This window comes from Hyperolius riggenbachi, chromosome 6, assembly GCF_040937935.1.
Source record: "Hyperolius riggenbachi isolate aHypRig1 chromosome 6, aHypRig1.pri, whole genome shotgun sequence".
Lineage (NCBI taxonomy): Eukaryota > Metazoa > Chordata > Amphibia > Anura > Hyperoliidae > Hyperolius > Hyperolius riggenbachi.
Genome location: NC_090651.1, coordinates 116,294,112 through 116,310,221, shown reverse-complemented (window position 1 = coordinate 116,310,221; position 16,110 = coordinate 116,294,112). Strand labels below are relative to the sequence as shown.

Genomic DNA, 16,110 nt, shown 5'->3' with positions numbered 1-16,110 from the left:
ATATATATATATATATATATATATATATATATATATATATATATTTATATATATATACACATATACATACACATACATGCTTTTCTTCCAGCAGATGGTAATATCTGGATCTTCTGCCTGAGCCCACCACTGGTTGCCAGGACCCTCTTTTGTGGCCACTGCTCCTGTCCGTGAACAAGCGCAGCTGCACTACACGGAGCCGCTCATGCATGGTGGACAAAGTTGTACACGAATAGCTCAGCACTACTGCTTGAATCAATTCGGCATGCTCTGTCTAAAAGTTTGAGTTTACCCACTTATCACGAGCACTACAGTGTATGTATGTCCACTCTGCCACCAGTTTTGACTTTGCCACCAGAGGTGCGTAGTGGGAAGCGATGCTGAAATGTATCTCTCGCCTAGCGCAGCTCTCCTGTGCAGGGCTGTGCAGTCGAGGAGCTGGAGCAATTTTGGGTACCTGGAGCTGGAGTCAGTGGTTTCAATAAACTGAGTTGTATTATTTCTGAGCCAAATCCATAGCCTTTGTAAAAATTAGACTAAGGAGTCGAGGAGTAGGAGCAATTTTGGGTACCTGGAGTCAGTCGGTGTCGGTGGTTTCATAACTGAGGAGTCAGATGATTTTTGTAGCGGACTCCAAAGACCTGCTCCTGTGGCACGTACTGCAGCCGGACACCTGTACTTAAGAATTTAATTTCCTCTAGTTCTAAATAATTTTGTTTCACTGCTAACCCGCCAATGGGACAGTCCTGTTGGTTTTTCATGCTATTATGTTTTCCAATTGAACGTGTCGGCGTGAAAATATCCTTTGCATTGTGTGTGTGTTTCACGCATATTGTAATTATTCTAACTTTTATTTGCAGAAGAGATTGAAAAGCTCTACGCAGCCGTTCCTCAACTTCGAAATGTCTTCTGCATAATGAGCAAAATTGGAGAAGGTAAGCATTAATTGTGCTTATGGTAAAGGTTAGAAATTGGAAGAATAAGTGGAGGCACTTGCAGGGCTTTGGAGTTGGAGCAATTTCTGGGTACCTGGAGTCGGTGGTTTCATAAACTGATTCGGATGATTTTTGTACCGATTCCACAGCCCTGGGCACTTGATGTTATTTATTGAGACATTATGCAATTTCTGCATGCTGAAAACTCTCGATGAACAGATTCTCCAGAATGCAACTTTAACTGACTAAGGGGGAACAGAAAGAAACTGAGGTACTAAAATCTAGGAGCTGTTATCAGTTAGCTGGCAGATACCTAATTTACCACCAAGTATTTGAATCCATTTAATTGCCTGGGCGGAATGGAGATTAGTATATTAGCATTTTTTGCTCTCTGCTACTAAAATCAGTAGTAGTTCAAAGATTTATCAAGCCAAATGTATTTCTGTAATTAAAGTTGGTCAATGAAATTGTATGAAAAAGTTTTCAGCTTAAAAATGCATAAAATTACTATGCATCTCAATGACCACCTGCAGCTGATGTAGGTTCATAAGGCATAATCAAAGCCTTGATGAGATTTTAACAGACATGTTAACATTGTGTTTCTACTTAACCCGACTGCTTCGTGCCCCACACTGTCGGCCCTCCTGCATGGCAACAGAGTGAGTCGGTAGCCCAAAGGCTAGCAATATGTCTGTACCAACTCTGCACCGAACTGTCACCCAAGAGGTCCAATCCTGCTCCCTGCCAGCAAATAGTTAGCATTCATCACTTCATAAAAAATACTTTATAGACATTTGGAAAGCAATGGATGAAGTATATTTGGACTTTGCAAAGACTTTTCACACTGTTCCTCACATTAGCCCGGTGCAGAGGATGCAGGGACAAGAGGGAAACTGTGTATACACAGATGGCTATCTGCCTGGGACAGAAGGGAAAGCATAGAAAATTGCTCATACTCAAAATAGGAAACTTATGAAGATCCAGTAAGGTGGATGGAATATAGAGTAATGTTGCTATCTTTGCAGACAATATAGAATTATCAACACTCTACACAGGATCGTGACATACATGGAGAAGGATCTTGACAGTATGGCTACACGGGCAGACATGTGGCAGATAAAATTCAGAATTGCTTATGGAATAACTGTTTTTTGTTCTTGTAGGTACGTTCAGTAATGTATATTTAGCTATGGCAAGATTACAATCTGGAGAAGATATGAAATTTGCTTTGAAACACCTAATTCCTACGAGTCACCCCTCTAGAATCGCAGCTGAGCTACAGTGTCTGATGGTAGCTGGGTAAGTAGTGAACAGAGTTCTCCCTTTCTGTGAGTATTCATTTGGAAATGTGGTGCTTGAAAGACTACATTAGTCTTTGAAACTGACAAACTCATGTCTCACTTAACATGACAGAAGTAGCCGTATTCTTTGCTGTATAAGATGCTCCAAAATATAAGACGCACTTAGGTTTAGAGGGCAACCTGGGGGAAAAAATATATAAAACCTGCTGCGTCTATGTTCCAGGAGCATCTTGTAGATGTTCTCCCCAATTGGAATCCTCATTTGTCCTTCCAGGTGTCCCCCCACCCCCCCTTGTTTCCTCTCTTCTGTCCTCCCTGGTATCCACTCTACCTACCCTGTGTCCATGTTTCCCTACCCCTGTGTCCCTGCTACCTCCCATGTGTCCACGTTTCTCTCCCCTCTTTGTCCCTGCTACTGTTCCCTTGTGTCCCTGCTTCTCGTTTAAATGTATAGTGGCAGGCTTTTATCTCTCTAGCTATGCTCGCGGGGATAGCCGACCTCTTCACCGCCCCACTTTTGGCTCTAGTGTTGGAGCAGTGGGGATCAAGTGCCGGTTACCCCGAATTTCCACTTGTCGTTCCTCCTGCTCAGCTTTCCCTTGGTCATCAGTACAAGCTACGTTCGCTAGAGTGAGAAGTGCGGCGGTGAAGATGTCGACTACTCCTGCGGGGGCTGCTGGGGAGGTAAGAGCCTGCCACTACACACTATATACATTTAAATGGGGAGAGAGGACGTGGGGGAAGGAATCGTGGACACAGGAGGTAGCGGGTACACGAGGGAGGGAAGCAGCTACACGGAGGGGGAAAGCAGAGGCGCAGGACAGAGCAGGCACACAGGCAGGGAACCCCCAATGTGACGGCAGTTCCTATCGGCGGGCATTCGTAAGTCGGGGATTCCTTTGCATTATGAGATGCAGGGACTTTCTCCCCATTTTTTTAGGGAGAAAAAGTGTCTTATACGGCAGCAAATACAGTATTTTATTCCATATCCTATCCTAATTATATCTATGTGATTTTTACATAGAATGTAAACAAGTGCCATCCAAAGGTGAATCATTGTCCTTTTAGGCACCTTTTACGTTTGGCCACTGCATCGCCCCTTGTTGCGCATCCTCGCCGCAAGGGCCATGCAAGTCTGTGGAGACTTAACGCAATGTGACGTGGTGCTTCGGAAGTATCCATACCGCTGCATTCCTGACGCAAAGTCTGCATTTCCGCATGATTCATGCCGCACAGATTATACAGCAATGCAAGTCTATTGGCGACACAGCAAGTGTAAACGTCTACAATTTCAGTGATGTACTTCCTCCCCAGCAGGGGAGTACGTCACTAGCTAGGGGATGGCACTATGCATATGACCCTGTCGCAGGGTCATATGAAGGCTGGTTTCTGTCATGCCGTGCTTGCACCACTAGTAATAGGTGTGAAACCGGCAAAAAAAAAAAGTCTTTACCTGGGGCTTCTTCAAGCCCCTAGAAGTCTGTGCGTTCCCTCGCTGTCCTACTGTCACTTTCAGAAGGACTCCAACCCAGGCCCGGGTTGTGAACTTCTGTGTGAGTGCTCCCAAAGATGAGGGACTCAGTACTGCGTGGATGCTGTTTACATAGGATCTTTATCAGTCAGAGAAGCAAAGCTAATAAACACACATCCTACCACCTGAATAATATTCTTTGAGCAAAGTGATTATTAAACTATAGACTGAGGAGTTGATAGCAACCCCCCTGTGCAGGGACATGGTCTAGTCCTCTATCTTATGGTGTGTACCTAGCATTAGTTTGGCAGAAAGCTGGTTCGATGGACAATTTCCGTAATGTCCGATTTTAATATTAATAATTTTTCGGAAAGATTTCTCATAAAAGTGAATGGAAATTGATAAGAAAATTGATCGGACAGAAAATTTACTGAAAAATCTAATTGTGTTTACCTAGCAGAACAGCCCGACGCTTTTGTATCTAAAACTGATGGAGGAATTTACAGCAGAGAAACAGAGCAGTGTGAGGAAGGAAATTGCTCCTAGTAATGTGTGCCCTAACATACATAAGTGAGAAAAAAAGTTGTTTTAATCGATAGTATTCCTATAAAGACTTTTTATTATAAAACTTGAGCTGTTTGGAAGCAGGGGACTATCTGTACCTCTATTATTTATTTATTGTATTTATAAAGCGCCAACATATTATGCAGCGCTGGACATTAGTTTAGGTTACAGACAGTATTTAGGGGTGACATACAGCAAAATGACAATACATGAATACAAGAAAAACCAGATCCCACAGCACAATATGAGTACAAGGTAATGTTTAGTCAGTCACTGGAGGGGAGCATGGAGATTAGGCAAGTTGGGTTCACTCAGATGCATAGCATGGGTTCACAGTAATGGAGGTGCATGATCAGGTAGGACACAAAAGGAGGAGGACCCTGCCCAAAGGCTTACAATCTAGAGGGAGAGGTAGGGACACGAGAGGTAGGGGACCAGAGTTCAGTTGTGGGTTTAGAGCACTTGTGAGGGGTAGTAGGCCAGAGTGAAAAGGTGAGTTTTGAGGGCTTTCTTGAAGATGTTGAAGGAGGGGGCTGCCCTAATGGGTGGAGGCAGGGAGTTCCATAGTGTTGGAGCAGCTCTTGAGAAGTCCTGGAGGCGTGCATGGGACTGGGTGATGCGGGGGGGGGGGGGGGGGCGGTTAGAAGTTCATTGGAAGAGCGGAGTGAGCGGCTAGGTGTGTACCTCTGAGTAAGATCGGAAATGTAGGTTGGACAGGTTTTGTGGACAGATTTGTAGGTCAGACACAGTATCTTGAATCTGATTCTGGACTGGATAGGAAGCCAGTGGAGGGACTCTAGGAGGGGATCCGCCGTGGTGGAGCGATGGGAGCAGTGAATAATTCTGGCTGCCGCATTCATGATGGACTGCAGTGGGGCTGTTCGGGTCATAGGGAGACCAGACAGCAGGGCATTTCAGTAGTCAAGGCGGGAAATTATGAGGGCATGGATGAGGAGTTTGGTGGTGGCAGAGGTCAGGAAAGGGCGAATCTTACAGATGTTACGAAGGTGGAAGTTGCAGGACTTTGTGAGGTTTTGGATGTGGGGAGTGAAGGAGAGTGCGGAGTCCAGGGTGACACCCAGACAACGTTTTCAGCATACTTGGTTTGGTTTATATTCGAGTGTATATACAATATGCTTGTTACTGTATATACAGTACTTGCTTGCTATGTTTTCTTTTTAGTTCTGCTTTAACAACTGTATTGTGTTTTGTGCATGTCTTGAATGTGTTTTTTTTATTATTACTATTATTCAAACATATATTCTTTTATTTTTTTATAGGGGTGAAGACAATGTCATGGGAGTAAAGTACTGCTATCGAAAAAATGATCATGTTGTTATAGTTATGCCTTATTTGGACCATGATAGTTTTTCGGTAAGGAGTTTGTATCCATTTCAAACTTACAGGGGCTTTGTGGCAAAATTACATTTTAATATTAAAATTACTCAAACATGTGTAAATGTGTTTTGTATTTAGAGACACTGAAGCGAAAAAAAAAATTGATATGATGAATTGGGTGTGTACAACGGATAATTACTAAAACATTAGTAGCAAAGAAAATATTCTCATTTTTTTATTTTCAGTTATATAGGTTTTTTTTTTATTTATTTTGTATTATAACATTGCATAACTCTCTAATATTTGCAGTATACACACTACTCTGTATTCTAAATAATTTTACAGAGCAGGCAAGTGAACTTTTGAACCCTTCTATGCAGAGAAAAAGAAAATGCAGTGCCAGACACTTGAGATAATAAGCTTCAGAAAACACAGCTCTCTGCGACTTTGAAAGTCGTAGAGCTCAATGGCTCTTTTGTATAGACAACTGGAGTTTAACTTTTCCTGTACTGGAAACCATATTATTATTTCTCTGCTCCTAATGTTTTATTTCTTAGCTGTACTACACATACAAATCATTATATCATAGATTTTTTTTCCCGCTTCCCTGTCTCTTTAAATGAGCTACTTATGGTAATAGCTTTCCCTCCCTTTGGGGGTGTGGAGGTTGGGTCAGATTACTTCAATGGCTTCCCAGCACCCATGGGACCAGCAGAGGCAACATGCGTCTATTAGGTGCCTGCTGACTGACAGTGCTGCACCTCTGCATTCAATTTGGAGTTGATGAATGCTGCCTCTTCTAGTCTTGTAGGCTGTTGGAGTGATCCAACACAACTTCCACAGCCCAACCGGAAGAGAGGGGTCTGTGAGCCGTCCCTATGTAATACTGTAACCTGCTCGGAGCCTGTTGGGAAATGCATACATAGTGCTCAGTTAAAGGTAAATTCAACATGCATTTATACCTGTTTTAGCCTCCAATTCATTTGGTGGCTTGCTCTAATTTTTTTATTTTAGAAAATATTTTTATTCAATATTCATATTAACTTGCCACACTTGGGCAGGGCACAGTGGGCGCACACAAGTATGCTCTGGTACAAATATAATCAAGTCGATGGGCCACTGGTGATTCCAGATTTTTGTTTTAGTTTGTTTCATTTGCTCCGCGTTAAATTTGACTGCTTTCTGCTTACTTCACCATACTGCCCACACATTGCTAATTCTACAGTCACTGTCTGGAATTTCATGGATTTTTAGTGGCTTCACTATGAAAGCTTGAAACGAGACAGAAAGTGAGTCTAGTCTGGTTCTAATTTTGAACAATTGCGTAGGATGCACTGGTATTGACCAGAATGAGGAAATGTCCTTGTCGTAACTTACTCTTACTTATGGATATCTGAAACCAGTTATCTGTTTTTGTGCTGGTTCTGGCTTAATGTGAGCCGAGGCTTTTTTTCTGTGGGATTGTAATTCTTCACTATTCAACAAAAATGTTTTGGTCCTTCTGAAGAGATTTCAGCATTTCCTATCTAGACCAAAAGTGGTGGAAATAATTACAGTTGGTGATGCATTTCTAAAATATAAACTATACATATTCTCTATACACACAGATAGTCCCCGACTTACGAAATGCCTGACTTTACGAACGAACTGCCAATATGAACGGCATGTATTCTGTGTTTCCATGGGAATAAGTCAAACATATATATATATATATATATATATATATATATATATATATATATATATATATATATATATATATATATATATATATATATATATATATTTTATTTTTTTTAAATTGGACTTGTTTATACAAGTTTAAAAGCCTACAAAAACTACAAGTACTGAGGGCAGAGGTGACACAGATGGGGACACTGGAGGCACAACGGAGGTACAGGGGGCAGAGATGGCACAATGTTCCGACTTTAGAACTGATTCAGGTTAAGGATGAACCTACAGTCCCTATCTCGTTCGTTAACCTTGATCTGGTCGATCACTCAGTCAGAAACTCAGTCTCGCTGTCGCTTTGCGCATAGATGCCCATATGTAGAGTCTATGACCCTACTAGCCGAGAGGAGCATCCTGACTCCAAAGGATTCACCACACACGTACAATTCAAAAGCTAGCCACCACCTGTGAGTCAGCACAGGACTGTAAATATTTTAGCACATTGCGAACACTGTAAGTTAACCCTTAGCTGTATGCAGGGATCGGCGCCAGACCTGTTTATCTGTGCCCGATTCAAGAACACGGTTTATAATTACAGGATACTCCTAGAACACAAGGTAACGTTTTTGGAGGAGTAAGTACAATTGTGTATGTTCAGGAGCAGGTCATAACCGCTAAACGATTTTTAAACAAAAATGCATTACACACATTTACATACACTAATTTACATATACCCACAAAGCTTAAAATAAAAGGGAATAATTGTGAAAAGGTTTACTTAGCACGAAATGCAATCTGCGTGGGGATATTTTCTTCTGGGAGAATAAATTCAAAGTCCTTGGTTTCAGAATCAGAGGTCTTTAGGTATACTTTGTAATCCAAACTGAAGTTACGGTTTCAAGATGGCTGCTAACCACATGGTCCTCTGGTTAGCAGCAGCAGGTCGTGTTTTAATCCAGATGTTAAAATGGAGGACTTAAGTCCGCCTGCTGGCAATGTGCTTTTGATGAAGCTGGTTTGGGGGTGTGGCAACGCCTGCCCCCTCTTAATTACCCACCAATGACAGTCCACCTCCTCCTAGGAGGATGTTGAGCTTTAACTGTAAAATACTGTAACTCCATAACCTATACATGTCATATTTGGGTGGATAGCAGATTCATAATTGTCAGAAAATACAGATTAATTTGACATCTTGCATGAGTGCGTTAGGCTGAGCGGTCTCCAGGAGGTTTGTACACCAATAACCGGATGGGTTATTGTTATGAATTTTATATCAGCACATTGGGCAGATTTTAACGAATCAGACTATATTAATTTCATAGCTGTTCTATACACTGTTTTCATTTAACAGACCAAAATCAAAAACTACATGCATTTCAATCTGTTCCTAATCGGAGCCACTGTGTCTGAGCCCTTCAGTGGACTCCTGGGAGCTAGCTTCCTTTAGTTGAAAGGAACTTTTGGTGTGTTAATTAGCATCTAAGCGTGACCAGATACAAAACCCAGATTCTGACTAGGTTTCACACCTCTGGGTCCCTGGCCAGCAAGGAATTCTTTTGAACAAGTGAATTAAATGTGAGTGAGGGGTTTGCTTTCAAGCAGCAGAGAGGAAAAGACATCAGTTGTACGTTTAAAAAAGAAAAGTCATTCCGCTCTGCGGAACGATACAGAATCGCTAATTGTCTCGATTTCGGTATCATTCATCACACGCACCTTTAAGTGATACATAGTTACAAAGTTATTTAGGTTGAAAAAAGTCATACGTTCATCGAGTTATAAGGGGGGGGGGGGGGGGAACGTTCTGTATTAGTGTGCAGTAAACTGATTTTCTACAATTGACAAGAAGCCTAATTTTCATTTGTTTGCAATCATGGCTTTAGTGGTTTGGAGTACAGAATTCTATATCGTAAAAGCAAGGATATTTGAGTCTAGGTACTGTATATAGAGTTTATATACATTAACCATTTCAGCCCCCGGGTACTTTTCACCTTTCTGCATCTGAACAATTTTCACCTCCCATTCATTCGCCAATCACTTTATCAGTAATTATCACAATGAATTGATCTATATCTTTTCCATTTCTTGTTTATTTTTTATTGCTAAGAATTTTTTTTTCTAAATGCATTTTAACAGGAATATTAAGGAAAAAAATTTAACAAATGCATTATTTCTTGATTTTCTGCCATTATAGCTTTAAAATAATACATGCTACCATAATTAAAACGTATGTATTTTATTTGCCCATCTGTCCCATTATTACACCATTTAATTTGTGTCCCTATCGCAATGTATGGTGCCAATATTTTATTTGGAAATAAAGGTGCGTTTTTGTTTAGTTTTGTGTCCATCACTATTTACAAGCTTATAATTTAAAAAAATGTTCGCAATATACCCTCTTCACATGCATAGCAATAAAGTTCAGACCCTTAGGTAACTATTTGTTTTTTTGTTTTTTTTATTGTAATTTTTTTTTCCCATTAAAAATTTGATTTGGGCAATTTTTGGTGTGGGAGGTAAACAGTTAATTTTAAATGTAATAATGTGGGTTTATTTTATAAAAAAATGTATGTAGATGTAGTTTTACTATTTGGCTACAAGACACTCCTTCCAGGAAGCATAAGGAGTAAGCAAAACTTTTTTTTTTTTTTGTCAGAAAGACCGAGGCCTATGTTGAGAAGCCGTCGGTTTTCTGCGGGGGACTTAGATCCATGAAGGGTAACTATGTTCCCATTCATTGATCTCTGGGCACCGGGGGGGGGGGGGGGTGCGCAGAAGCGCAGCAGCCGCCGCCTGGACGTGACAATCACGTCCAGGCGGATTAAATGGTTAAAGCGGAGCTGTCAGCCATACTCTCTCAGAAAAAAAAACACAAATAGAAATATACATACTTGCTTTACTTGCATAGCACATGTATTGCACTGGCTACGGTTTGATTTTAGTGATTTTTCTACAGTAAAAAAAGAAAATCATTCTTAGCATTTACCATTTTAAGTGTGGCTATTTTGAAGCCAATTCTGGTGTAATTTCCTCCCTTAGTCTCCTCTGTCTGATTTGCCTGCCCTTTACTATAGAAAGTGCATTGTCTCAACATGAGAAATATTGGCCAATTGGAGAGGCACAGAGGTGTGGGAGGGGAAAACAGAAAGGAAAGAGACTTCAGCCAATCAGGGTGCATTAGTTAAGTCTGAGGGGAAATAGAGAAGCAAAAAAGGACAATCCAGCATGGCCAGCAACTTCCTTTTTGTGTATCATATTTTGTGTTTACCAAATAAGAGTCAGGTAAACTGGGGAATGATCATTTATCAACAAGAAAAGTAATAGTGATTTTAACTTTTGTATTGCCTGGTTAGCATCCTTATTACTGGTTTACCAGATAAAAATAAAGAATTGATTTTTTTATTTTTTTTTTTATGCCCGACAGTGACTCTTTAACCAGTACTGTTAAAGGAATACTGTAGGGGGGTCGGGGGAAAATGAGTTGAACTTACCCGGGGCTTCTAATGGTCCCCCGCAGACATCCTGTGCCCGCACAGCCACTCACCGATACTCCGGCCCCGCCTCCGGTTCACTTCTGGAATTTCAGACTTTAAAGTCTGAAAACCACTGTGCCTGGGTTGCCGTGTCCTCACTCCTGCTGATGTCACCAGGACTGTACTGAGCAGGCACAGACCATACTGGGCCTGCGCAATACACTCCTGGTGACCTCAGCGGGAGCGAGGACATGGCCGCGCAGGCGCAGTGATTTTCCAACTTTAAAGTCTGAAATTCCAGAAGTGAACCGGAGGCGGGGCCGGAGCATCGGTGAGTGGCGGCACAGGATGTCTGCGGGGGACCATTAGAAGCCCCGGGTAAGTTCAACTCATTTTCCCCCGACACCCTACAGTATTCCTTTAAGAATAAAGTAGAATCATTCTTGCCAATCAGCGGTGTTTTCCTCATTTGACTCCTCTATTAACTAACTTCCTTCTGGATAAATATGGATCTGAGTAATCTAGTTTTCCTAGCTGCAGGGTTTTAAAGTGTGAAAGATACATTTAAAGTGAACCTTAACTGAAAATAAGAGTTTCACTTACCAGGGCTTCCACCAGCCCACAGCAGGCGTCTTGTGCCCGCGGCATGCCAAACCGATCCTCCTTTCCCCTGTTTTAGCTTGGTTTAGTTTCGGCTGACTGATCTCACGGGGCCCTAGCCACATGCATTCTTGTACACATATGCGTCAGGCGCAGTAAGAGAACTCTTACTGCGCCTGCACAGAATGTTTGCCGACGTGAACGCATACGAGGGTGTACGTGGCTAGGGCCACGTAGTGGACCGCCGACTAAGCGGATCGTTTCAGCACGCAACAGCTGCTGAGGGCTGATCGAAGCACCAGGTAAGTGAAACTCTTGTATTTTATTATCAGGTAAGGTTCCCTTTTAAATAAACTGGAATTGTATATTTTCATGTTGAGTGAGAGTTTGTTTTGCTAATCCTTTTATTTTTCCCCTCCTCCCTCCCCCATAGGAAATTTTACATTCTCTTACGTTTCAAGAAGCGAAGGAGTATATTTTTAACCTCTTAAGAGCGCTTAAACGAATCCACCGCTTTGGTATAGTCCACAGAGATGTCAAACCAAGCAACTTTTTGTATAACAGACTGCTAAAGCAGTAAGTTTTGTTGTATTTATGATATTTCATTATTTCATAGGTCAGTAAACTAATGAGCTACATGACTTAATCATTTCAAAAAAAATTCTACTTTTTCTTTTTTCCTCCCCGTGTTTTAAATTGTTAGGGGTGGGCAAACTTTTTCCACTGCCGACCACATTCCTCTAGCGGCTTTCTTGCCTCCCTTCTCCCTCCCCTCCCTCCCTACAGAGTTGCAATTATTAACCTAGGTAATTGACCTTCATTTTTCAGGCGTGAATTACGTCTACACAGAAGTAACTAGGTACCGTATTTCCCAGCATATAAGACGTCCCCCCCCCCCCCCAACTTTACCAGTTAAAATATAGAGTTTGGGATACACTCACCATATAAGACTACCTCTTCCAACACACACCAAATAAATAAAACATGTCTACTGGTGCTATGTATAAACAGATACTGGGTACCACATAGAGTACAGAACAGTATATAGGTGATTTGACTGGTTGGATTGGTCAACTCCCTGTTTATCAGAGCAGTATGGAAGAATAGATTGTGCTGTGCCCATAAAACATGCCTCTTTCACCCTTCTGGCCCACCCTTGTATCCTATTTACCTCTTCCTCTCAGATCTCGTACATGCTGGCCTGTGCTGCTTCTCTACAGACCTCAGCAGCGAGATCTGAGAGGCGGTAACAGGATAGGGCGTATCACCCGGCATCAATGACACCCGGCGTATAAGACGACCCCTGACTTTTCAGAAGATTTTCAAGGGTTAAAAAGTACTATGCCATAATATACAGTATTTCCTTCTCCTTAGAACTGAAATTGTCACTTCAGCAACTCACACAAAATTAACTACGTAATTTTTTAATTTGTACACACACACACTTTCAAGAGCGAGTCGCACACCATGTATTAGGAACAGCCAAGCTCTGTACGAAGAAATCCAAAGGTCCGCACACTCAGTCTGCAATTCAGTTTATTTATTCATAACATAACAAGCCAAATGTACATTCAATGCTCATTCTGTAGAATATCTTGACAAAGGGGACCCGCCGTGGCCCGAAACGTTTGTTGGTTGATTTAGAGTTGGATTTCTTCACACACAAAATTGGGTTATATCAAGTCAAATAGACATACCTTTTCAGAATCATCCCCTTGGAGTTTAGTGTGTTAAAAGTACAGTTGGTTGGTTGATCGGAGTAACCATGTTGAACACTTATTACTTTCTGATCTCCTCAAGGTCCCCAAAGTCTGAGTGAGGTTTACCCATTTTGAGATGATCCTATCTTTAATATACTTGTGAAAGAGCATTAACAAACACAGTGTTTATAAAATGTATTATGCTTTTACTCTGTTGAATGCTGCATACTCTGCAATAACGCCTTTTTTGTTTAAATAAAAAAAATAATTTAACCCAGTTCCTCTATGCTCCCCTTTTTCTTTTTTCTTTTTTTTTTGTACTTTTCCACTGATATCCCCCCCCCCCCCCCCCCCCTCCCTTTTTTATTGCAGGTACGCATTGGTAGATTTTGGATTGGCTCAGGGAATGCCAGGCACAAAGATAGAGCTTCTGAAAGTCCTTCAAGCTAAAAAACAGGGGAGTTGTGCACTCAATAAACTTCACAAAATTTCAGGAAATATACCAGTATCTAGAGATGTTGTACTACCATCCTCGGCAAAACATTCTGTTAAAAGAAATTGGTCACATTCACAGATAAAAGCGGGAAACACTGGAAAGGTTTTGAACCTTTTAATACTTTCTGTTAATGCTGAAATACTAACACAAGGCAGTAATCTTTTAACATATTAGTGTTACAGATCTCACTATAGGGTAAGTGTGCCATAAGTGGTATTTGCGTTGCTTTATTTTTTTTCCCATGGTCATGCTTTACATTTAAAAAAAAAAAAAAAGTTTCCAAATAAATCCTTTTCCAAGGTGTCGCCTTAGTGCTGCAGAAGCGGCTGAGTACCAGGATCTGTAAACCCTGGTACTCCTTGTTTCTGATGATGCCATGGCCTGCCTATGTGCCTGATTCAGTTCAATTTTCCACCTTCCAATTGGGCAAGGCAGAAGTAAACCTGACATGCCAGATTTTTGCCTTACCACAGCGCACCAACCTCATAAGCTAGGCATGGAGGGTGAGGATTAAGGGCTTGTTTCCACGGCAAAATCTTCAAACCTGGAGGAAAACTGCAATCTCTGCATTTTTCTGTGCAACTTTTACCATCTCAATGACAAACCTGTTACCTGAAAACGGGCCCTAAGGGACAGGAAGCTGCTCAGATGCAACTTTGTTCTTGCAAGGTTACTTCTAGTGTTTTCCAGTCCGCTCTAAAGTATATCCAGGAAAGATCAGCACTCCAACAATATATTCAATTATGCTTTTAATCAGTCAACTGCAATCACTGACAACAGTTTTGGGGGTCCTTCTTTATCAAGGCACACAAAGATGAGTGGGATATCCTCTGTGTGCCTTGATAAAGCAGTACACTGCAAGGCCCCCAGAAACAATTGTCGGTGATTGCAGTTGATGACTGATTAAAAGTACAATTGAACATATCGTTGGTGTACTGAACTTTCCTGGATATATGTATTTGTTTTAGGGGAAACCAATCGCTCTCTGATCATGCACCCTCCGCTTGGATTGATGAGGTGCCACTACACTTGAATTTGGTCCACTGTAATGAGTATGAGACACGTCACTATAGTGTTCTCTGTATTACCAATTAACCTCCCTGGCATTATGATTATTTTCAGATTTAGGGTCTAAAAGCCGTGCATTTTTTTTCTCAAGCTTTTAGACCCTAAAAACCAGAAATAAAAACATACCACAGAGATCTGCAGCAGCTCCTGCATATAAACTCGCTCAGGCACAGGATTACCGCTCTGAGCTGCGGATTTCCGTCCCAAGCCTGATTTGGGATTACCGCTATGGAGGCTAACATAACATTCCCTTTCCCCACACGTTTTCTAGACAAAAGCTGTGAATGCAGCAAAGCACACAGATGCCACTTGTTTACACTTTGAGTGTGATGTAGTTCTTCTAACTTAGAATCTTTAATTTGCATGTACCTAATTTGAGTCAGTACTGTGCTGTTTTAAATTGGTCTGCGGTGCTATATGTCTGCTTTGTTTTGAGTATTGTTTATTCCAGCATGTTTGTGTTGATACTCATTATGCTGTTTATTGCTCTGTCTAGACTTTTTTCTTTCTACACATGGAATGCGTTTTTACCTTATGCCTAAAATCATGCAAGCAGCTGTTCTCGGTTTATTTCACTCCCCAAATATGTAATTATCTGGTGTTATAAAGTGACAGAGAATTCTTATTGGGCTCCATTGGGATGTGTCTTCTAGGAAGCACTTCTTGGCGAAACTATTCTTGGAGAGAAGAACCTTAATGTTCACGGTACTTCCTCACATGAAGTCACAGCAGACACCGTAAGTTACAGTCAAGCAATCTAAATGCACAACATGCAAGTATTTCTTCATCTACAAGAAATGAGTACCAATAATACCAGACACCATGTAAAGTCCTATTGCGGAGTGTCTTTAATTCCTCTAAAACCATAAGGAATTTCACTTCCTCTTCAAAGCAAAGCTATCAGATTTGAGTGTCCACTAAGATTTTGGCTGCATTCTGTGCCAACTTGCACTTTTTCCACATTTTAAGTTAAAGGACAACTGCGGTGAGAAAACTATGGAGGCTGCCATGTTTATTTCCTTTTTAAACAATACCAGTTGCCTGGCAGTCCAGCAATAGTGTCTGGATAACACCAGAAATAAGTATGCAGCTTATCTTGTCAGATCTGACAATAATGTCAAACGTCTGATCTGCTGCATGCTTATTCAGGGTCTGTGGCTAAAGTATTAGTGGAAGAGGATCAGCAGAACAGCCAGGCAACTGGTATTACTTAAAAGGAAATAAAAATGGCAGCCTCCATATACCTCTCGCTTCAGTTGTCCTTTAAAGGTGCGTACACACGCACTACTAAAGGAACGACAGGTCCGTCAGACCCTCCCGCTGGGCGGGCATTCCAGCGACAGTACAGCGTGTGTCGGAAGACTGATAACGCTGGTTCTAAACGATCCACTCAGTGGGAGGGTCTGACGGACCCGTCGTTCCTTATAGTGGTGCATGTGTACCCATCTTAAGATTTTCTACCATGCCCCATGGTTAATGAACATGTGTTAGAGGAT

At 41.5% G+C, this 16,110-nt stretch overlaps 1 protein-coding gene across 1 annotated transcript in view; it reads left to right on the top strand.

Annotated features, from left to right (window-relative positions):
- The window catches only part of CDC7 (cell division cycle 7), a 46,962-nt gene that overhangs the window by 7,007 nt on the left and 23,845 nt on the right, over nt 1–16,110 (top strand). Inside the window, exons 2-7 of the mRNA XM_068239823.1 lie at nt 861–935; nt 2,099–2,234; nt 5,552–5,645; nt 11,784–11,926; nt 13,423–13,648; nt 15,268–15,351. Of these exons, the coding sequence (XP_068095924.1) occupies nt 861–935; nt 2,099–2,234; nt 5,552–5,645; nt 11,784–11,926; nt 13,423–13,648; nt 15,268–15,351 (758 nt within the window). The remainder of the gene's footprint in view (nt 1–860; nt 936–2,098; nt 2,235–5,551; nt 5,646–11,783; nt 11,927–13,422; nt 13,649–15,267; nt 15,352–16,110) is intronic.